Consider the following 24107-nt stretch of genomic DNA (forward strand, 5'->3'; position numbering starts at 1 on the left):
TATTTTGCACCATCCAAGAGCCAGATTTTTCAACTAATTAAGCACCACTCTTCCAAACGTTGAAAGCATAACAAAGGGGTCCCCATTATTGTTACTGAGTGGTAGGATTTTTTTATGTTTTTGAAACATTGATTTTTTTTTTTTCTCCAAGATTTTTTATTCCCCTTGTCCCACCACCCCATCTGAACAGACAAATCATTCTTTGCTCATACCTAACGGATGGGACCTGAGAGTAGAAAGCACAGAATTCTGGAGTTTCAAAAGCCTGGGCCAGTGGTTCTCAAAGTGCAGTCCCAGACCGGCAGCGTCGGCATCACCTGGGCATCACCTGAGCGCTTGTTAGAAAGGTAAATTCTTGGGCCCCACCCAGACCCGAATCAGCAGTTCTGAGGATGAGGCCCAGCAGTCTGTCTTAATAAGCCCTCCAGGTGATTTGGATGCAGCAACATTTGAAAACCATTGGTCTAGGCCCTTATGGACTGGAGAGGACTAATATAGGTAGCGGATTCAGGAAACGTGAGGAGTGAAAGCAAAGCTCCTCACCCAGATTAGGGAAGTATTCCCCAGGCTGAGGAATGAGGGGAGACAGAAAGGAAGTGATGAGAGGGCGGGGGGCCAGAATGGCGTGCCAGCCTGCCTCTGAGCGAGCTCTGTGCTTTGTGCCAAGGGGCTGCGGTGGGTGCCTTCTCGCAGGTGTGTGGTGAGGACTTACACTTGACGGCAGCCAGGCTTCCTCCACTGCCTGACAGGCAGGAGACATTGCTGGGTCTCTGTCCTCCTTATTCCACATGGACAGTCCATCCTTGCAACAGCCTGGAATGCTCATCAGCCTGAAGGAAGTCGGGACCCTGGACCTCCAGTGGCCTGGGGCTTGGGGAGGAAGAAAGGCCTTGCAGTTGATCTTAGCTGGGGCTGAACAGAACCAGCGCAAGATGACCCGTGAGCCAGGGCAAGGATAATATCCGTTATAATCCCTACTTGCGAGGGAAATGTATTGTCATGGAATTGCATTGTCCATTCCTACCTCTTCCTGGGGTGCCTCTCTGTGTTTCAGAGGCTGGAAAGCTCACAGCTACATCTCCCAGACTCCCTTGTAGCTGAGCCTGTGCCACTCACTGATTGTGTGAGTTTCAGGGGGCAGAAGTCAGTCAGAGGCCATCAGCCTTCTCTGGTCAAGCTTCATGTCGAGAGCGGCAAGGGGGCGTTCCCAATCCTAACTTGCACGTTTCTCAAGTACAGCAACTGCAGTGTGTTCATGAACTCAGTAGCTCCAGGGACAGCCCCTGATGCCCCGCCCTCCTAAGTGGGACAGAGGTTACAGCTTCTGCAGGGGCGGGGGCGGGGGGGGTGCTGGGGGAGCCTGTTCTCTGGGTTTTCAGGGAGTCATTCCAAAAGGCACCAGCCCAGATGCCTGTTCCTTCAGTACTTCGAACTACTTCATAAGCACCACCTTCCCTGTATTAATTTCTTTTGTGCATAAATCCTAGTCTGGTTCATATTTCTTGCACTAAGGATATACTATTCCAAACATGGGGGCGGGCGTGGCTGCCTTTAAATTTAACTGAAGAGTCAGGACATTTGTACAGAAACGCTTATGAGTCCAGAAAACCATGCCATGTACCAAAGGAGCAGCATGGACAGGACGTGTCTCAGAGGCTCCGAAGCAAGAACACTCACCATACCAGCATTGTTAGGCTTTGCAGTAGGGTGGGACTCGAAGGAAATGTCTTCAAAGACCTAGCAACGTGCTTTCTGGCTGATTTTCCTATTTCAGTTGACCTTGGCCTTTGCCTTGCTCCTGCTTCCTCGTTTCCTCCTCCATACCTTCCCTTGCGTAACTGCCCACGTGGCGCTCCTCTCCTTTTCTCCTAAATATCAAGCCCGTTTCTCCTTCCGTGTTTTTACCAGCGTGACTCGTTTCAGAATAGGCATGTGTCTGTATGTTTCAAGGAAGTTCACAGTTTGCAGCAAGCGTGACCAAATGGATGTCACTTATTTATTTCAGGATGTGAGCCCCTGCCGATTGCCAAACATTGTCCCAGGTGTATAAGAACTCTCCAGAGTTTCTATTTGTTGTTTGTTAGGGGAGCTTCCACTGTCTGAAGGTAGCTCAAGAAGCTGACCATGGAGATTTCTGTTGCTGCCCATGCCTAATGAGTATTTGATGAGCTTTGTCCACAAAGAACAGAAATTTGAAATGACCCCTTCCAAGCCTGGAGAGCCAACCTCAACTGACCCTCCCTATAAGAAGCTTTCTACATGAAGACTCCAGCTTGGCAGGCAGGACGTGCTTTAGTATTTCAGTGAAACCACATTTCTCCAGGCTACACCAGCTGTGGGTACTGCTTAGAAGTATGGTCTCCCAACACCTCTTCTCTAGTTGGAGGCACCATGGGCATTTCTCATGTGGCTCTCCCACCACCTGTGCTCACTGTGTCACTGCACTGAGACCTCAGCTCCTACTTAGGAAGCTCCTGTCCCTGGTTTGCTGTCTTATAGTCTCCTTTTGGTGAGATCAAAGCTGTATGTCTGTTCTGCTCCAAGTGTCACTCCTGAAGAGAGGGAATTATGGGCTTGTATTAGTTAGGGTTTTCCAGAGAAACAGAACTAACAGGATGTGTATATACAGCAAAGGAGTTTTATTTTAAAGAATTGGCTCATCTACTGTGGAGGCTTGGCAAGTCCAAAATCTGACAATGGAGGCCAGTAGCAGACTGGAGACTCAGGAAACAGTTGTGGTTTGAAACCATGGGTTCTGCTAGCAAGCCAGGAACAGCTGATGTTGCTGACAAAGTGGTAAGGCAGTCTGCTGGCAGAATTCCCTCGTGCTGCAGGAAGGTCAGCCTTTTGTTCTATTTAGGCCTTCAGTGGGTTGGATGAGGCCCACCCACATCATGGAGGGCAATCTGCTTCATTCAGAGTCCACTGATTTAATGTAAATCTCATCCAAAAACACCCTCACCTCACAGGAACATCCAGAATAATGTTGGACCAAATATCTGAGCACTGTGGCCCAGCAAAGTTGACACATAAAATTAACCATCATAGACCCTTGTTACTAAGTGACAGGGGAGAATTATCTCATATTCTTTGCTCCTGCTGCATCCTTTCTCTTGTGCAGTCACTTCATCATAGGTCCCCCTGGCCTGTGCCCCTGATCGGGTATGGTTTCCCTTGGAGGTCAGTGATGGGGGAGTGGAGGTGGAAGAGGGGTCCTGGGCTGGAAGTTAATTAGAGGAACGTTGGGCTCAAAATCTGCTCTTCTCATGAATTCCAGCCTGTATGTCCACAGCAAGCCAGAGAATTCTCTTTGCCAGGTTTCTCTTTGTCAGGTTTCCTTCCACAGCAACCTTTCACCCCCAGGTCAGAGGAAGACAATTTCCCAGCCTTCACCAACATCTTGGCTCCAGAGCACAAGTTTAGCCAACTGCTGTCTCTCCGAGGAGCCAAATCTCCAGCTGGTCAGGCCCAGTAGCCCCCAGTGTGAGTGCAAAATTTCCTGAATCCATGTATGTGGTTGAGTTGAGCCTTGGTGACATTAGTCATGTTTATTGTTGATGGAAAACAAAGGAAAGCTGTAACCAAGTCCTCACTGTGGTTTTTAACTGTTGCTCACTAACTGTAATAAGACTATAAAAAAGGCCCCAAATAGAAACTGTATATACTGTCGGGGTAAATAGGATGAGAGACCAGACTACTCCTTCAGTGATGCATGGTAGTTTGTCTCCTTCACTGGAACAAGTTCATGTATACACCCTCCCCCATGCTGCCTGTGTATTTCCTGTTTTACTGACATATAATTCATATTTCATACCATTCACCCATTTAAAATGTGTGACTCAGTGGTTTTTAGTATATTCACAGAGTTGTGCAACCATCACCACAAAGAATTTTGGAACATTTCATCACCCCCCAAACAAACCCCATACCCATAAACAGCCACTCTGATTCCTCCCCTCCCCGCAAACTTCCCAGACCTAGGCAGCCACTAACCTACTTTCTGTACCTATGGATTTACCTATTCTGGAGATTTCATATAAATAGAATCATATAGTATGTGGTTCTGACCAAGTTTTACAAACATAAAATTAGTTTTCATCTTGTCATGACGACAAGATAACCGGACCAAACATTCACTTCCCAGAGATACTGGTCACATGGCTCATCTTAGTGCAACAGGCAAACAAGCATCTAAGCAGTAAGAAAGTCAGAAATTCTGAATTTCTAGCAGCACTAAGCAGATGGAAATCCTGGATTCCGTGTAAATTTGATTTACAGTCAAAAGAAATCTCAAGGAGTGTTTAGTGGACAAGGCACTTGTGATCACATGAAGAGCCCACTGAACAGCTCTGTCTGGCAGGCCAGGTGGCAAATTTCCTGGAGTCCAGCTGCACCCTTTAAGATGTATTTCTTGGGAAATTAACTCTCTTACCACTTGCAATTCTCTTCCCAAGGGGAATTCAGTAAATATGAAACAGGCATTTTATGTCTATGTCCTGATTGAATAAGAAGAGGGGGCAGAGGGTGTAAAACCAAATGTGCACAGTATCAGAGCCTGACCCGAGGACCAAAGATCCAGATCTTGCTGTCCTACAATGTTGTGCATTTGGCAGATTCCAAGAAGGAAGTGCTGAGAATTGAAGTCAGCGCTTTGAAATGGTGAGACCAGCTAGCTAGTTAAAACAAAGGAAACACTCACTAGCCTGCTCTCAAATTGTCTCTCTCTGGGTCCTGGGGTATGATTTTCCTTTCTCAGAGTCTGATAATTATAAAATATTGCTTAAAAAGAAATGAGTTCTTAAAAATAAGAGTTTAAGAATTCTTTGGCTGGTACACGAGGTGAATCAGGACCTGTGTTTGTGACAAAGCTCCCTGTAGAGGTTACAGAAGGCCAGCCTATTGGAAAAAGGTACTGCCCAGATGAGCAAACCTGAGCGGGAAGGGAAAGAATGACTGAGTTTACATAACAGCAATGACTGAAGTGAGAGAGAACGGGGAGGAGGGTGGAGAATGTCCCTGATGGCGGCCTGTTCCAAGCACTGCCTGGAAGTCAAATCCTCTCTCCATAAAGAACTCCAATGATGCCTAAGTTTTTGCGCAAAAGTTCCAGCAACAGAAGACCATGACTACTCCCTCTCTTTCCTGAAAATTTATACAAATCTCAAGTTACTTCATAGGCCCCTGAGAAAATTCCGGCTTGCTTTCCCTGATAGCCCATGCTTGGTCAGAGGAATGAAGAAAACAAATCACTCAGTTTATCTAGTCAGTTAAGCTGGCAGACTAATATAGATTCTAAAAAAGGAAAAACTTGGAGCATGGTCATTACTGTATAAACTGCCTTATACTGTTTTTATAATCCCTCGTGATTTCTTCTCTCCCCATCTGCGTTTTAATCTTGAACGTGGGGGATGTGTATTTTCCTTCTATACTGTTATTCACTGTGTCTGGCACACAGGGGACAGAGAACTCTATCATTTTAGGCTGGCGGTTTGAAGCTGGGAAGCCAAACACAGGCAGACAATGGTGAAACAGGCAGAAGAAGCGAAATTTTCAACAAATTAAAAAATCAACTTGCAACTAATCAATAGTTAATTGTAGCTTCTTGAAACCCATCCCAAGACCCAAAAGTGTTTTAGAAATTAATCCCATGAAATGTGTTGTACATTTTAGTGAACTAAAGCAAAGTCACAGTTTTATAAGGAATGTATATTTTAATAAATCATGTGTGTAATCCCTTGAAACAGTCTAGAAAATTTTCTGTTTTCTTGGGTGGGTGCAAAGGTGTTAAATGAAGTTGAAAGACCAGGAAAGAAAATACTAAGGTCCTGTGTTGAAGAAGCGTTTTCTAATTCTGGGAAGGAAAAAAAAAAACCCAAAACTTCATGCTGCTTTCTGAAGTGCTACAGCCAAAGAAAATAATGTAGGTATAAGTTGAATTAACTAAGATGAGTACAAAATAGTGAATATGTTCAGAAGTGGGATATTATGATAAGTGGAAGAATTAGTACCTGCCCAGGAGAGAAGTTTGGGTCCTGGGACCCAGAGTGAGGAAGTTTGTCAGTAATCAGTCGAACTACAAAAGCAAAAGAACCGCAAGCTAAATCCAAAATCAAAATCAGAAAGTAATTCAACACCCATTTATGATAAAAACACTCCAGAGAGTAGGCACAGAGGGAACATACCTCAACATAATAAAAGCCATATATGACAAACCCACAGCAAACATCATTCTCAATGGTGAAAAACTGAAAGCATTTCCTCTAAGATCAGGATTAAGACAAGGATGTCCACTCTCTCCACTTTTATTCAACATAGTTTTGGAAGTCCTAACCATGGCAATCAGAGAAGAAAAAGAAATAAAAGGAATCCAAATTGGAAAAGAAGAAGTAAAACTGCCACTGTTTGCAGATGACATGATACTATACATAGGAAATCCTAAAGATGCTACCAGAAAACTACTAGAGCTCATCAATTAATATGGTAAACTTGCAGGATACAAAATTAATGCACAGAAATCTCTTGCATTCCTATACACTAATAATGAAAGAGCAGAAAGAGAAATTAAGGAAACAATCCCATTTACCACCACATCAAAAGAATAAAATACCTAGGAATTAACCTACCTAAGGAGGCAAAAGACTTATACTCAGAAAACTATAAAACACTGATGAAAGAAATCGAAGATGACACAAACAGAAGGAGAAATATACCACATTCTTGGATTGGAAGAATCAATATTGCGAAAATGACTGTACTACCCAAAGTAATCTACAGGTTCAGCACAATCCCTATCAAATTACCAAGAGCATTTTTCACAGAATTAGAACAAAATATTTTATAATTTGTATGGAAACACAAAAGACCCTGAATAGCCAAAGCAATCATGAGAAAGAAATACGGAGCTGGAGGAATCAGGCTCCCTGACTTCAGACTATGCTACAAAGCTATAGCAATCAAAACAGTATGGTACCAGCACAAAAACAGAAATATAGATCCATGGAACAGGAGAGAAAGCCCAGAGATAAACCCACACACATATGGTCACGTTACCTTTGATAAAGGAGGCAAGAATATACAATGGAGAAAAGACAGCCTCTTCAATAAGTGGTGCTGGGAAAACTGGACAGCCACACGTAAAAGAATGAAATTGGAACACTCCCTAACACTGTATACAAAAATAAACTCAAAATGGATTAAAGACCTAAATGTAAGGCCAGACACTATAATACTCTTAGAGGAAAACATAGGCAGAACACTCTATGACATAAATCACAGCAAGATCCTTTTTGACCCACCTCCTAGAGAAATGGAAATAAAAACAAAAAGAAACAAATGGGACCTAAAGAAACTACAAAGCTTTTGCACATCAAAGGAAACCATAAACAAGACGAAAAGACAACCCTCAGAATGGGAGAAAATATTTGCAAACAAAGCGACAAACAGGGGATTAATCTCCAAAATATACAAACAGCTCATGGAGCTTAATATAAAAAAAAAAAAAACCTAACAACCCTATCAAAAAATGGGTGGAAGACCTAAATAGACATCTCTCCAAAGAAGACATGCAGATGGCCAAGAGGCACATGAAAAGCTGCTCAACATCACTAATTATTAGAGAAATGCAAATCAGAACTAAAATGAGGTATCACTTTACACCAGTTAGAATGCTCATCATCAAAAAATCTACAAACAATAAATGCTGGAGAGGGTGTGGAGACAAGGGAATGTACACTGTTGGTGGGAATGTAAATTGATACAGCCACTATGGAGAACAGTACACTATGGAGAACAGTATAGAGCTTCCTTAAAAAATTAAAATAGAGCTACCATATGATCCAGCAATCCTACTCCTGGGCATATATTTGGAGAAAACCATAATTTGAAAAGATACACGCACCCCAATGTTCATTGCAGCACTATTTACAATATCCAGGACATGGAAGCAACCTAAATGTCCATCGACGGAGGAATGGATAAAGAAGATGTGGGATATATATATACAATGGAATATTTCTAAGCCATAAAAATGAACAAAATAATGCCATTTGCAGCAACATGGATGGACCTAGAGATTGTCATATTGAGTGAAGTAAGTCAGAAAGAGAAAGACAAATATCATATGATATCACTTATATGTGGAATCTAAAATAAATGGTACAAATGAACCTATTTACAAAACAGAAATAGAGTCACAGATGTAGAAAACACACTTATGGTTACCAAGGGGGAAAGGAGGTGGGGGGAGGAGGGATAAATTGGGAGATTGGGATTGACATATACACACTACTGTATGTAAAATAGATAAGTAATAAGAACCTACTGTATAGCACAGGGAACTCTACTCAGTACTCTGTAATGCCCTATATGGGAATAGAATCTAAAAATGGGTGGATATAGGTATATGTATAATGGATTCACTTTGCTGTACACCAGAAACTAACACAACATTGTAAATCAACTATATTCCAATAAAAATTAAATTAAAAAAATTAGAAAGTAGAAATTGGGGGATGGAAATACTGACCTTATGAAATTTAATGTTTAAGTTGCCCCTTCCCCCAGATGTGGCCAACCCTAATGGACTGGCCATTTCTAAGTCAGTGGTTCTCACCTAGCATGCTTGAGACATTGACCAGGAGGTTATTAAAAAGTCAGATGCCAGGGCCCAGCTCAGACCTACCAAATCTGGGGCAAGGTTTCTGATATTGAATATTTTTAAAAAGCTCAACAGGTGATGCTGATGCAGTTGGGTCTATGGACCATACCGTAAAGATACACTGAAGTAGACCACGGCTATGGACTGACTGTATCCCTCCCAAATGCCCATGATGAAGCCCTAACCCCCAGGCAATGATATTTGGAGATGAAATCTTTAGGAGATAACTAGTTTTAGGCGAGAGCATGAGACTGGGGCCCTCATGATGGGATTGGAGAAGAGACACCCAGGTACTCACTCCTTCTCCCCATGTGAGGACACAGCCAGCAGGCTGCTACTTTTGAGCAAGGAAGAGGGCTGTCATCAGGAACCAATTCTGCTGACACCCTGGTCTTGGACTCAGCCTCCACAACAGTGAGAAGTAAATGTCTTTTGTTTCAGCCACCCCATCTTTGGTATTTTGTCATGGCAGCCCGAGCTGACTAAGACAAGCATGAAGTAGATACATGAAGTTGAGCCCCTCTGTAACGTTGGGAAAGCTGCAGTCATATCATAACACATGGAGTTTTTCAAATAGTTTGAGGTTGTATTTTCTACACAAGTTCAAACCTATATTATGCTAGGCCTTGGGGGACCCGGCTGTAAATGCTGAGTCAAGCATCTAAGTCAGGGTTGGTGGGAATGGATTCCTTGAAGATGAACTCTTTGTTGAAACTCTGTTCTGGACAGACTGCCCATTCCTTTTTTGCAGTACTTAGCAAGTTTTTTCTTCTTATACTTCATCTGTGTACATGCTTGCTTGGCCACTAGACCATGGGCTAGCTTCAAGGAGGCAGTACCATGATGGATCCACTCCTGCAGCCCCAGAGTTTAGCTTAGTGCCTGGCACATAGGAAGTGCTCAATTAATGTTGAATGAAATGCTTGTTAGGAAATTATACCTTCAAATCTTTTGAAGGATAAAGTTTTCTGCTCAAAAAAAAAAAAAAGCAACAACAACCCTTTTGATTATGGACATTTTCAAACATACAACATTAGAAAAAACAGTAAAATAAGCTCCTATGCACTCATCACCCTGCTTAAAAAATTATCAATCCATGACCAATCATGTTTCATCTATATCCTTCCACTACCTATATCCCCAATTTCCACAACACACATGATCATTTTGACAAAAAACCCACACATTACCTCATTTCATCCATATTCTTCAGCATCTATCTCTTCAATAAAGACCCTTAAAACAAAAGAAAACAGGACAAAATATAACCACAATAAAATGATCAAGCTTGAAAAGATTAACCATAATTTTAATACTATCAAATATCCCATAAGTATTCATATTTTCCCAATTGTATCATAAATAATATTTTTGTTTAGGTCTATCTGAATCAGGATCCAAAGCCCACACATCGAATTTGGTTGATCTGTCTCTCAAGATTTTTAACCAACAAATTTCCCTTCTTTTTTCCTCTTCCTTCAACTTCTTTTTTTTTGCAACTTTCTTTTTGTTGTTGTTGAAAAAGCCAGATTATTTGCCCTGCAGAGATTTACACATTCTGGACTTTTCTGATTGTATTTCTGTGGCATCGTATTCCCCTAACATATTCCATAATCCTGTAAACTGGTAGGTAGAGTCATATCTACAGGCTTGACAAAATTCAATCCCTGCCCCCCACCTCCCACCCCCTGCCCACAATGGCTTATTTTTGGTAGGGGGTGGGGACAAAAATGCTTCTGTTATAGTTACTACTGTTTTTTTTTTTTAACTTTTGAATTTTATTTTATTTGTTTTTTTATGCAGCAGGTTCTTATTAGTTATCCATTTTATACATATTAGTGTATATATGTCAATCCCAATCTCCCAATTCATCACACCACCACCACTCCCCCACCACTTTCCCCCCTTGGCGTCCATACGTTTGTTCTCTACATCTGTGTCTCTATTTCTGCCCTGCAAACTGGTTCATCTGTACCATTTTTCTACGTTCCACATATATGCGTTAATATATGATGTTTGTTTTTCTCTTTCTGACTTACTTCACTCTGTCTGACAGTCTCTAGATGTATCCACGTCTCTACAAATGATGCAATTTCGTTCCTTTTTATGGCTAATATTCCATTGTATATATGTACCACATCTTCTTTATCCATTCATCTGTTGATGGGCATTTAGGTTGCTTCCATGACCTGGCTATTGTAAACAGTGCTGCAATGAACGTTGGGGTGCATGTGTCTTTTTGAATTATGGCTTTCTCTGGGTATATGCCCAGTAGTGGAATTGCTGGGTCATATGGTAATTCTATTTTTAGTTTTTTAGGGAACCTCCATACTGTTCTCCATAGTGGCTGTATCAATTTACATTCCCACCAACAGTGCAAGAGGGTTCCCTTTTCTCCACACCCTCTCCAGCATTTGTTGTTTGTAGGTTTTCTGATGATGCCCATTCTAACTGGTGTGAGGTGATACCTCATAGTTTTGATTTGCATTTCTCTAATAATTCGTGATGTTGAGCAGCTTTTCATGTGCTATTTGGCCATCTGTATGTCTTCTTTGGAGAGATGTCTATTTAGGTTTTCTGCCCATTTTTTGATTGGGTTGTTTGCTTTTTAATACTGAGCTGCATGAGCTGTTTATATATTTAGGAGATTAATCCTTTGCCTGTTGATTCATTTGCAAATATTTTCTCCCATTCTGAGGGCTGTCTTTTTGCCTTGTTTGTAGTTTCCTTTGCTTTGCAAAAGCTTTTAAGTTTCATTAGGTCCCATTTGTTTATTTTTGTTTTTATTTCCATTACTCTAGGAGGTGGATCAAAAAAGATCTTGCTGTGATTTATGTCAAAGAGTGTTCTTCCTATGTTTTCCTCTAAGAGTTTTATACTGTCCAGTCTTACATTTAGGTCTCTAATCCATTTTGAGTTTATTTTTGTGTATGGTGTTAGGGAGTGTTCTAATTTCATTCTTTTACATGTAGCTGTCCAGTTTTCCCAGAAGAGACTGTCTTTTCTCCATTGTATATCCTTGCCTCCTTTGTCATAGATTAGTTGACCATAGGTGCATGAGTTTATCTCTGGGCTTTCTATCCTGTTCCATTGATCTATATTTCTGTTTTTGTGCCAGTACCATATTGTCTTGATTACTGTAGCTTTGTAGTATAGTATGAAATCAGGGGGTATGATTCCTCCAGCTCCATTTTTCTTTCTCAAGATTGCTTTGGCTATTAGGGGTCTTCTGTATCTCCATACAAATTTTAAGATTTTTTGTTCTAGTTCTATAAAAAATGCCATTGGGGGCTTCCCTAGTGGCACAGTGGTTAAGAATCCACCTGCCAATGCAGGGGACACAGGTTCGAGCCCTGGTCTGGGAAGATCCCACATGCCGCGGAGCAGCTGGGCCCATGAGCCACAATTACTGAGCCTGCGCATCTGGAGCCTGTGCTCCGCAACAAGAGAGGCCACGATAGTGAGGGGCCCACGCACTGTGATGAAGAGCGGCCCCCGCTTGCCGCAACTAGAGAAAGCCCTTGCACAGAAACGAAGACCCAACACAGAAATAAATAAATAAATAAATAAATAAATAAATAAATTTTAAAAATGCCATTGGTAATTTGAGAGGGATTGCACTGAATCTGTAGATTGCTCTGGGTAGCATAGTCATTTTCACAATGTTGATTCTTCAAATCCAAGAACATGATATATCTCTCCATCTGTTTGTATTATCTTTAATTTCTTTCATCAGTGTCTTATAGTTTTCTGCATACAGGTCTTTTGTCTCCTTAGGTAGGTTTATTCCTAGGTATTTTATTCTTTTTGTTGCAATGGTAAATGGGAGTGTTTCCTTAATTTCTCTTTCAGATTTTTTATCATTAGTGTATTTTTCCCTGTAACTTATTTCTAATCTCATAGCATTGTGGTCAGAAAAGATGCTTGATATGATTTCAATTCTCTTAAATTTACTAAGGCTTGATTTGTGACCCAAGATGTGATCTATCCTGGAGAATGTTCCGTGCGCATTTGAGAAGAAAGTGTAATCTGCTGTTTTTGGATGGAATGTCCTATATATATCAATTAAATCTATATGGTCTATTGTGTTACTTAAAGCTTGTGTTTCCTTATTAATTTTCTATTTGGATGATCTGTCCATTGGTGTAAATGAGGTGTTAAAAGTCTCCAAATGTTATTGTGTTACTGTTGACTTCCTCTTTTATAGCTGTTAGCATTTGCCTTATGTACTGAGGTGCTTCTATGTTGGGTGCATAAATATTTATAATTGTTATATCTTCTTCTTGGATTGATCCCTTGATCATTATGTAGTGTCCTTCCTTGTATCTTGTAACATTCTGTATTTTAGAGTCTATTTTATCTGATATGAGTATTGCTACTCCAGCTTTCTTTTGATTTCCATTTCCATGGAATATCTTTTTCCATCCCCACACTTTCAGTCTGTATGTGTCCCTAGGTCTGAAGTGGGTCTCCTGTAGACAGCGTATATATGGGTCTTGTTTTTGTATCCATTCAGCGAGCCTGTGTCTTTTGGTTGGAGCATTTAATCCATTCACGTTTAAGGTAATTATTGATATGTATGTTCCTATGACGATTTTCTTAATTGTTATGGGTTTGTTATTGTAGGTCCTTTTCTTCTCTTGTGTTTCCCGCTTAGAGAAATTCCTTTAGCATTTGTTGTAGAGCTGGTTTGGTGGTGCTGAATTCTCTTAGCTTTTGCTTGTCTGTAAAGCTTTTGATTTCTCCATCGAATCTGAATGAGATCCTTGCTGAGTAGAGTAATCTTGGTTGTAGGTTCCTCCCTTTCATCACTTTAAATATATCATGCCACTCCCTTCTGCTTGTAGAGTTTCTGCTGAGAAATCAGCTGTTAACCTTATGGGAGTTCCCTTGTATGTTATTTGTCATTTTTCCCTTGTCGCTTTCAATAATTTTTCTTTGTCTTTAATTTTTGTCAATTTTATTACTGTGTGTCTCGACGTGTTTCTCCTTGGGTTTATCCTGCCTGGGACTCTCTGCACTTCCTGGACTTGGGTGGCTATTTCCTTTCCCTGTTAGGGAAGTTTTCGACTTCCCTAACATGGGAAATATTTTCTCGGGTCTTTCTCTCTCTCTTCTCCTTCTGGGACGCATATAATGCGAATGTTGTTGCGTTTAATGTTGTCCCAGAGGTCTCTTAGGCTGTCTTCATTTCTTTTCATTCTTTTTTCTTTATTCTGTTCCGCGGCAGTGAATTCCACCATTCTGTCTTCCAGGTCACTTATCCGTTCTTCTGCCTCAGTTATTCTGCTACTGATTCCTTCTAGTGTATTTTTCATTTCAGCTATTCTATTGTTCATCTCTGATTGTTTGTTCTTTAATTCTTCTAGGTGTTTTTTCTTTAATTCTTCTAGGTGTTTGTTAAACATTTCTTGCATCTTCTCAATCTTTGCCTCCATTGTTTTTCCGAGGTCCTGGATCATCTTCACTATCATTATTCTGAATTCTTTTTCTGGAAGGTTGCCTATCTCCACTTCATTTAGTTGTTTTTCTGGGATTTTATCTTGTTCCTTCATCTGGTACATAGCCCTCTGCCTTTTCATCTTGTCTATCTTTCTGTGAATGTGGCTTTTGTTCCACAGGCTGCAGGACTGTAGTTCTTCTTGCTTCTGCTGTCTGCCCTCTCATGGTTACTATTGTTGCATAACAAATTATCCCTTAACTCAGCAGCTTAAATAACTTTTAAATTTTGCTTGTGATTTTATGGGTCAGGAATTTGGGAAGGAAAACAGGTATGGTTTATCTTTGCTTCAAGGTGTCTGGGGCCTTAGCTGGGGCTAAAAAACTGTACACACACAATACCAATATTACTACTGCAATATGGAATATAGTTTTAAATTTCTTTACAGTTTGTTATGGGTTGAACTGTGTGCCTCCATATTAATATGCTGAAGTACCTCAGAATGTGACTGTATTTGGAGATAGGGTCTTCCAAGGGGTAATTAAGGTTAAGTGAGTTCATTAGGGTGGGTCCTTATCCTATGAATGGTCTTGTTATAAGAAGAGGAGATTAGGACAGAGACATGCACAGAAGACTGTGTGAAGACCCAGGGTGAAGATAGCCATTGACACACCCAGGAGAGGAGCCTTGGAAGAAACTGACCCTGCTGAGTCCTTGATTTTAAGACTTCCAGCTTCCAGAACTGTGAGGAAATAAATTTTTGTTGTGTAAGCCACCCAGCCTATGGTACTTTGTTATAGCAGCCCTAGCAAACTAAGACACAGTTCCTTTTTATCTTTAGGATATATCATAGTAGGGATAGAGTCAATTTAATATATAAAGTTATTAGAAATAATTCCTTTCTGTATAGTTGCCACTAATTCGATACACAATTAGATTCATTTGTTTTATTTACTCTCAATCTTTAGGAATTTCTTTTTTTAACCCATCTTTATTAAATTTTGCTTTATAATTATTTAAAGGATAGACATGGTTCCAAAGTCAAACCTACAAGATAAAGTACACTGACAGAAGCCTAGTGTCTTATTTCTCTCCCCTTCACTCCATCACTCCCCTCCTTACAGATAACCAATTTTACTAGTCTTTGGTTTATATTTCCTTTAAAAAAGGCAAATACATATAAGTAGTTGCATTTCACTTTTTCAGATAATAGTAATATACTCTACACACTGTTCTGCATCTTGCTTTTTTTCACTTAACAAGATATCCCAGAGATCATGTTGATACACAGAGCCACTTCTTTTTTTACAACTGCACAATACTCGATTGTGTAGATGTCCCTTATAGATGGACATCTGTGTTGTTTCCAGTCTTGTGCTATTATATAAAGTGTGCTGATAGCTTCTTTGAGTGTCTGAGACTTTAGGATGAAATCTCATTAAATCTGCCAGTGTCCTACATCCATCCCTGTCTCAAAGTGAGCTGTTGGTATAGTTTACCCTGATTGCTAAGATATTCCATCTTTCACTCTTTCTTATCTCATTTGGTATAGGAACTCCTTAGCACGAATAACTCAAGCTCCTATATTCAAAATAACACCCATTGCAGTTTTGAAGAAAAAAAGCAGCAATCTCTAGTTCTGCAACTTAGTCTCCTCCCCCTCCCTCCCTCCTCCCCTATGTAAGACCAAACAAAGTCAGGGATTGTAGGAATGTTTCTGGTTCAGCATTCCTTAGATCTAGACAAGGAGTCAGACCACATCTTAGGTACCATCTCCCCATCACTTGTGTGGAGAGCAACCTGCCAGTTCACTTACTTATTCACCAAATATTTAATAAATGTTTGCTATGTGTCAGACACCATGCTAGGTGCTAAAGACAAAGCAGTGAATAAGACAACCTCAGCTTCTATCCTCCTGGAGCTCAGACAGTGGCCCTTAGATTTTGTGACTGGCTGAAGCCATTTTAGTCCACACATAAAACAGCACTTAGTCATCCTTCCCAAGGAGCTCACAGCTTCAAGAATATCATCACCTTCCCAAGGTCAACACCAGACTGAGACTTTCTCCTCCTTGTATGGAAAGTGATGGGAAAAAGCCCAAAAGGTTTGGCAATACTTCCAGGGATTCACTCTCAGGTGTCCAGATTGTAGATCCAATGGGAGCAATTGCTCTAATTCTAACAGATAGTAGCCAGACTTTCCTTTACATGCCTCCTCTAAATCAATCATGCCTCAGTTTTAATTTTGCATTTATTTTGCTCTGGACTCCCAAGTTCTTTTTATAACAGCACTAGTCACCATACATTGAATGTTTACTATGCTCCAGGCATCGTGCTAAGTCTTTTCCACTTAAATCATGTAGTTCCCCCCAGTTATAGGGTAGGTACTATTGTTATTATAGAGGCAGACATTGAAGTTTAGGGATGTTAACTAACATACCCAAGGTCACACATCTAATAAGGGCAGATACAATTAGAGAAGTCACACCGATGAAGGTAAGGCAGTCTCTGGTATGACTAACAGGCTATAGTCAGAATAATAATAGTAACAGCTAACTTTTATTGAGCACTTACTATTGTACCAAGTACTAAGTGTTTACACATATTTAATAGGTTGGAAAAAATTATTGCTCACCCCTGATGTTTCCTTCCACACGGGGGAAGCTCTTCTGGTGGAAGATTTCTGACCTCTCCCTTTTCCTTGACTCACTCCTCCCCAACAGTGGGGAGGGACAGGAGGACGGGAAGGGGAGGAGAAGCAGCTTCTCAGTGGTGAGTGTGGGGAGTAGGAACCCCAAATGCATAGCTCAGCCTCTGTCTTCCTTCTCTTGGCAGCCAGCCTCCTTTAGAGCCTCTATTGGCGCTCTTCTCCCATGATGCGTGGTTTACAGGGACAGTTCCCACCTGGGAGGGCTGCTCCAGCCTGTGTGGGTACCCGGCCTAATTCTGGGGTTCACTTACCCACACGTATAAACCACTGACTCCAATATAAAACCTATCAGGATAAAGTTGACATTTTGATCCCATTTGTTTGATTTCTTTATGCCCATCCCTTAATTAGAGCTTTGTAAGGGATGAGGGGGGTGTCCTTTATTGTATCCTCTTGAATCCCCAAAATTATTAACTCATTTAATCCTAGGAAGACTTCCGTTAGAAACATACTCTTCCCCTCCCATATGAGGAAATAAAGCAGTTCTCATCTGGCCTCTCCCTTGAAGGATAAATATTTGCTCTTAGTTCAGGATCGGATGAAACTAAAGCACATGATAGAGTTTGCAAATTGTTAAAGCTAAACAAACAGAAGGCCATAAGGGCAGTGGTTCTGGCTCTGACCCTGGCAGTGGGATCCCGATCAGTTTCTTTCCGGCTTTCAGCTCCTTTATCAGTAAAGCCAGGTGTCCGAGCGCCTGCCGCTGGCAGCTCGTTCCTGCTCTACCGTTCAGACTGTGAGTCAGTGGTGACTAGCCTCTGACTGTATCCTCTGACTTCCTTTGCGTCACTGAGGACTTTTGGAGGCCGCCTTTTCCCTTGATCTAGCTGGGCCCAGTCCCTGAGGGGACACGAGGTGCTTGAAACTCCACCTCCGTAACGGGCTCTGCCTTCTGCGGTTTGCTGCTTGGTTGCCTTTGGTTGCGCAGCAACATAACACACGCCCACACCTCCGGTTCGGAGAGCCTGATCTGCTGTCAGGCTCTCGTTGAAGGGGTTCCCCCAGGCCCTCTGCTGCGTTTCCTTGCTTCCTCACAGGGGCCAGATGATGGTGAAAGAAACCCCCTAGTCATTCCCAGGGAGATGTCGGGGCTGAAGTGGAAATACGCAGACCCCTTCCCAGAAAAAAATGCCCATCTCCCTCAGGTCAGCGTTAGGAAGAAAGACCTCAAGAGATCCAGGCTTACTCTTAAGCGCCTGATTCAGGACAGTGAGTTCTGCTATTGCAAAAGCTTGTCCTTTGATTGGCCTCGTGGAATCTAGTTGGGTCACCAGATTCTGGGGAATAGAGGTCATGTGGCAGGCCTTCACCATAAATTTCATCTGATTCTGAAACTCCGGTGGTTTAACACCGGAAGAAAGCAAAATAGCAAAGAACAGGAAGTGGAAAAAATATTTTGCGTAGTGGAAACTACCTCTCCTTCACCTGCGTTCCTCCAAAACAGCAGTCAAATTAGCACAGATACCGCCTCTTCTGGGGGCATCCCCACATGGTGCCTCCCCCAGAAGAACTGTGTTGATGAATTTGTTGCCCCAGTTCTTCAGAAGAGAGTTCTAAAGGCATCATTAGAGGAACTTGAGGCTGTGTCTCCCTGCTTCCAGAACAAGAGAGCTCACTCTCTCGCATTTTTGAAAAAAGAAACTGCAGTGGGGTCAGGACATAAGCACAGAGCCAGGGCCAAGTTCTGAACCAGCTCAAGGGAAATCTTTACATACTGGGAAGTGCTGGGACAGCTTCTCCATAGGGAGGAGCAGAGATGTGTGTCTGCATTGGCCAAGGCAGACAGAGGAATAAGATAAGCACAGGTTTGGAAAGTGCAAAAGGGTGGGGAGGTCAGCGTGTAGCAGAGGGAAAAGGACGGGCAGCCAGGATAAGAGACACTGCTCCGTCCTCCTGACCCTTTGCTCTGTCCTCCTGACCCTTGCCCTCGCAGGACCTGTCCCATCCGCCACCAGCAGCCACTTCCTCGCTTAGGTGGCGGAGGGGGGGTTGTGGCCCTGGGTGGCACTGTTCCCAGAATGAAAAATGCGGGTGTTGGCAACCATATCAAAGGCCTAGAATTGTTCAGAAAACTTTACGCCTCTGATCACCAGACCGCAGAGCCCAAGGGCCATTCAAGGCCAGTGGGAACTCTGGAACAATAGACTTGGCCCCCTGCTTATCTGTTTGCATGGCTCTCGGAAGGCGGTAAATGGGCCCCAGACCAATCACCATCTTACTAATCTCCTTCAAGCCAGTTCTCACAAGTTACAGTCTGTACTAAAGCCAGCAGCAGTTAGAGACGGGAGCTGAGGTTAGGACACTCCACTCTGGAGAGACTGAAACTAGCCTGACTGAGCTCAGTGAGGTACTCACCTCAGCACACAATTTCAGGGGGCACCAAAAAACTCAGTAATAGAGATAAATAATACTTAATGTAATCTTTAAAATTTTTTCTTTTGATATTTTGTTCATCATGGATTATTTTGCATTAGTTTTGAATTTTTTTCATGATTATATCCAAATATTGTTTATCTTAATTACTGAGTTTTTTGGTGCCCCTTAAATTTTACACCTGAGGCGAGTGCCTTCATCACCTCACCCTAGACTCCACCCAGCTGAGAAATGATGATATTGTTCGCAAACATTCGGAAATCGGAGACGTGGAAAAGCCCCATGACAATTAATCAGGAGGTGAGGGTCCTTCAGAAGGTGTGGAAAGTGTGGCCCTGATATCCCAGGCCTGGATATTGAAGTTGAATGGAGATGTTAGAAAAGTCAGCCTTGTGACAGAGAATTCTGTCAGGGAATCCAGCTGGACAAGGGCTCTATCCAGCCCACCTGAAACCTTTTACAGGGAGGCTGGGGCAAGCATTAGCAGGAGAACGTTGCCTACTTGGTATCATCTGAGAAGGACTGAAAAGGCTCCTTTTCCCTAAGGTCATGGCAGGTATACCATCAGTACCGTGGTCAGTCTTTCGGCTCTTGAAGTTGTCTTGGTTTTAAAGAAGGAGCTGTTATAATACAACCATCTCTGTGGGAAACAGTTACTGGTAGAGATCTTAGCAGAGATGGACTTATTCATTCAACAAACATTCACTAAGCACCGTGGACCAGACTAGAGCAAGATCTACCCTGCCCAATCTAACGGGAGTGACAGATAGGAACGTCAACTTAGTGTACCAAGGTCAGGATCAAGGCCAGGGCAGGATGGTGGAAGGGCCCCTCATTCAGTTCAGATCTCCTTCCATCTGCGACTGCAGTATGTAAGGAAAAGCAGGATTCAGGGCAGGCTCTTGTCTGGGATTACAGAAGGGATGGAGACAGCTCTCAAAACACCCTTCACCTGTTTCTCAGATCTGCCTGGGCTTTGTAGGACTAAGAGGAGGCAGCCAGCAATTGGCTTTGATTCACAGAGGTCTTGCTACACAACTCCAGGGGGCACCATTCTCATAGAATATAGTGGCATCGGACAGGATTGGGAGGGTTCTGTCCTGGCACAGTGAAGACACTCTCTGAGAGGAGGCTGAGTTTGCCCCTGAAGGTATATGGCTGAGCATCTGTGGGCCTCTGCACCAGGAATCCTGACCCTTGTGGGGTGGGAAGAAGAGCCCAGATGGGCTCCACATCTTGGATCTCTGCCCAGGGCTGACCTGACATTGTGAGAGTTTGTCCGGGTTTATGGCCCTGGCCCAGCTCCTCGGGTGAGAAAGGGGCAGTGACCCTAGTTAGGCGGCCTCCCTGGGAGAGATATCCATTCCACTGGTGCTTTCTTTGATGTGCTTCCCAGGGGAGGTGGGCCGGGAGCTAATCATCGATTGAGCAGCCTGGGAAATGACAGGAGAGGGGAGGACAGGAGTGTTTCAGATTCCTGAAACCCGTCTCTCTTTTTAAACAATTACCCAACAAACACATATGCAGCACTTCTATATACATCTTCCTGTTTCTTTTTCATAACAACTCTGTTATAAGAGGTTCTATTATTCCCATTTTCCAACTGTGGAAATTGAGTCCTGAAAGGTGACATAACTTCCGGATAAGACAGTCAGTAAACAGAAAAGTTGGGATTGAACATTATACATCCGCGTCTCTTTCCCTGTGTCACTCAGGCCCTGTGACCCAAAAGCTTCTATGCTTCAGGCCAGACAGCCGGAGCCATCCTTTCCTCCTCATCACTGCTCCTCACACACAGTCCTTGGCGGCAAGTATTTCTACCTAAGAATGGGTTTCCATCTGCTCATTTTCCCTATTTCCCTGCCACTGTCCTAGTTCAAGCCATACTCATGGTTCTGCTGCCACTCTTGAACTCCCTTGGGTTTTTTTTCCTCTTCTTACTGGCTGTGTGTCTTTGGGCAAGTTTCTTAACCTCTCAGGGATTGAGCGTTATCTCTGTAAAAGGGAACTGAGACTAGCACCACTCCACTGGGTTGTGCTAAAGATTAGGCGTGATGCTGTGTTTAGAGCAGTTCCTTCCAAGAGAAATATAAATGTGAGACTATTGTGTAATTTATAAACTTTTCCAGCCACCATATATTATTTTTAAATTTTATTTTATTTATTTATTTTTTATACAGCAGGTTCTTATTAGTTATCGATTTTATACATATTAGTGTATACTTGTCAATCTCAATCTCCCAATTCATCACACCACCACCACCCACCCGCACTTTCCCCCCTTGGTGTCCATAAGTTTGTTCTCTACATCTGTGTCTCTACCTCTGCCTTGCAAACAGGTTCATCTATACCATTTTTCTAGATTCCACGTATATGCGTTAATACACGATATTTGTTTTTCTCTTTCTGACTTACTTCACTCTGTACGACAGTCTCTAGGTCCATCCACGTCTCTACAAATGACCCAATGTTCTTCCTTTTTATGAATGAGTAATATTCCACTGTATATATGTACCACATCTTCATTATCTATTCATCTGTTGACGGGCATTTAGGTTGCTTCCATGACCTGGCTATTGTAAATAGTGCTGCAATGAACACTGGGGTGCATGTGTCTTTTTGAATTATGGTTTTCTCTGGGCATATGCCCAGTAGTGGGATTGCTGGGTCATATGGTAATTCTATTTTTAGTTTTTTAGGGAACCTCCATACTGTTCTCCATAGTGGCTGTATCAATTTACATTCCCACCAACAGTGCAAGAGGGTTCCCTTTTCTCCACATTTCCCTTTCCAGCGTTTGTTGTTTGTAGATTTTCTGATGATGCCAATTCTAACTGGTGTGAGGTGATACCTCATTGTAGTTTTGATTTGCATTTCTCTAATAATTAGTGATGTTGAGCAGCCTTTCATGTGCTTCTTGGCCATCTGTATGTCTTCTTTGGAGAGATGTCTATTTAGGTCTTCTGCCCAGTTTTTGATTGGGTTGTTTGTTTTTTTTAATACTGAGCTGCATGAGCTGTTTATATATTTTAGAGATGAATCCTTTGTCTGTTGATTCGTTTGCAAATATTTTCTCCCATTCTGAGGGTTGTCTTTACATCTTGTTTATGGTTTCTTTTGCTGTGCAAAAGCTTTGAAGTTTCATTTGGTCCCATTTGTTTATTTTTGTTTTTATTTCCATTTCTCTAGGAGGTGGGTCAAAAAGGATCTTGCTGTGATTTATGTCAAAGAGTGTTCTTCCTATGTTTTCCTCTAGGAGTTTTATAGTGGCCTGTCTTAACATTTAGGTCTTTAATCCATTTTGAGTTTATCTTTGTGTATGGTGTTAGGGAGTGTTCTAATTTCATTCTTTTACATGTAGCTGTCCAGTTTTCCCAGAACAGACTGTCTTTTCTCCATTGTATATCCTTGCCTCCTTTGTCATAGATTAGTTGACCATAGGTGCATGAGTTTATCTCTGGGCTTTCTATCCTGTTCCATTGATCTATATTTCTGTTTTTGTGCCAGTACCATATCATCTAGATTACTGTAGCTTTGTAGTATAGTCTGAAGTCAGGGAGTCTGATTCTTCCAGCTCCAATTTTTCCCCTCAAGATTGCTTTGGCTATTTGGGGTCTTTTGTGTCTCCATACAAATTTTAAGATTTTTCATTCTAGTTCTGTAAAAAATGCCATTGGTAATTTGAGAGGGATTGCACTGAATCTGTAGATTGCTTTGGGTAGTATAGTCATTTTCACAGTATTGATTCTTCCAATCCAAGAACACGGTATATCTCTCCATCTGTTTGCATCATCTTTGATTTCTTTCATCAGTGTCTTACAGTTTTCTGAGTACAGGTCTTTAACCTCCTTAGGTAGGTTTATTCCTAGGTATTTTATTCTTTTTGTTGCAATAGTGAATGGGATTGTTTCCTTAATTTCTCTTTCTGATCTTTCGTTGTTAGCGTATAGGAATGCAAGAGATTTCTGTGCATTAATTTTGTATCCTGCAACTTTAGCAAATTCATTGATTAGCTCTTAGTAGTTTTCTGGTGGCATCTTTAGGATTCTCTATGTATAGTATCATGTCATCTGCAAACAATGACAGTTTTACTTCTTCTTTTCCAATTTGGATCCCTTTTATTTCTTTTTCCTCTCTAATTGCTGTGGCTAGGACTTCCAAAACTATGTTGAATAATAGTGGTAAAGTGGACATCCTTTTCTTGTTCTTGATCTTAGAGGAAATGCTTTTAGTTTTTCACCATTGAGAATGATGTTTGATTTGGGTTTGTTGTATACAGCCTTTTTTATGTTGAGGTAGGTTCCCTCTATGCCCACTTTCTGGAGAGTTTTTATCATAAATGGGTGTTGAATTTTGTCAAAAGCTTTTTCTGCATCTATTGAGATGATCATATGGTTGTTCTTCTTCAATTTGTTAATATGGTGTATCACATTGATTGATTTGCATATATTGAAGAATCCTTGCATCCCTGGGATAAATCCCACTTGATCATGGTGTATGATCCTTTTAATGTGTTGTTGGATTCTGTTTGCTAGTATTTTGTTGAAGATTTTTACATCTATATTCATCAGTGATACTGGTCTGTAATTTTCTTTTTTTGTAGTATCTCTGGTTTTGGTATCAGGGTGATGGTGGCCTCATAGAATGAGTTTGGGAGTGTTCCTCTGCAAATTTTTGGAAGAGTTTGAGAAGGATAGGTGTTAGCTCTTCTCTAAATGTCTGATGGAATTCACCTGTGAAGCCATCTGGTCCTGGGCTTTTGTTTGTTGGAAGATTTTTAATCACAGTTTCAATTTCATTACTTGTGAGTGGTCTGTTCATATTTTCTATTTCTTCCTGGTTCAGTCTTGGAAGTTTATACCTTTCTAAGAATTTGTCCATTTCTTCCAAGTTGTCCATCTTGTTGGCACAGAGTTGCTTGTAGTAGTC

General features: G+C 41.7%; 2 protein-coding genes and 1 long non-coding RNA gene across 9 annotated transcripts in view; 1 reads left to right on the top strand and 2 right to left on the bottom strand.

Annotated features, from left to right (window-relative positions):
* The window catches only part of LOC309666261 (uncharacterized protein), a gene marked incomplete at its 5' end in the record, with an annotated part of 100047 nt that overhangs the window by 36552 nt on the left and 39388 nt on the right, over nucleotides 1-24107 (top strand). The gene's annotated exons all lie outside the window — the stretch shown is intronic.
* LOC309666314 overlaps nucleotides 1-24107 on the bottom strand; it is a 1163838-nt gene that overhangs the window by 5528 nt on the left and 1134203 nt on the right. The gene's annotated exons all lie outside the window — the stretch shown is intronic.
* The window catches only part of LHFPL3 (LHFPL tetraspan subfamily member 3), a 601841-nt gene continuing 579065 nt past the window's right edge, over nucleotides 1332-24107 (bottom strand). The window contains exons 3-4 of one of the 2 annotated variants that reach the window (XM_082473654.1): nucleotides 9847-9892; nucleotides 1332-9538 (exon numbers count right to left, since the gene is read on the bottom strand). In XM_082473654.1, the coding sequence (XP_082329780.1) occupies nucleotides 9873-9892 (20 nt within the window). In that variant the 3' untranslated portion in view covers nucleotides 1332-9538; nucleotides 9847-9872. Of the gene's footprint in view, nucleotides 9893-24107 lie in introns of both variants that reach the window. The other variant, XM_082473653.1, reaches the window with a different exon arrangement.

Source organism: Balaenoptera physalus (assembly GCF_965194825.1).
Source record: "Balaenoptera physalus genome assembly, chromosome: 8".
Taxonomy (NCBI): domain Eukaryota; kingdom Metazoa; phylum Chordata; class Mammalia; order Artiodactyla; family Balaenopteridae; genus Balaenoptera; species Balaenoptera physalus.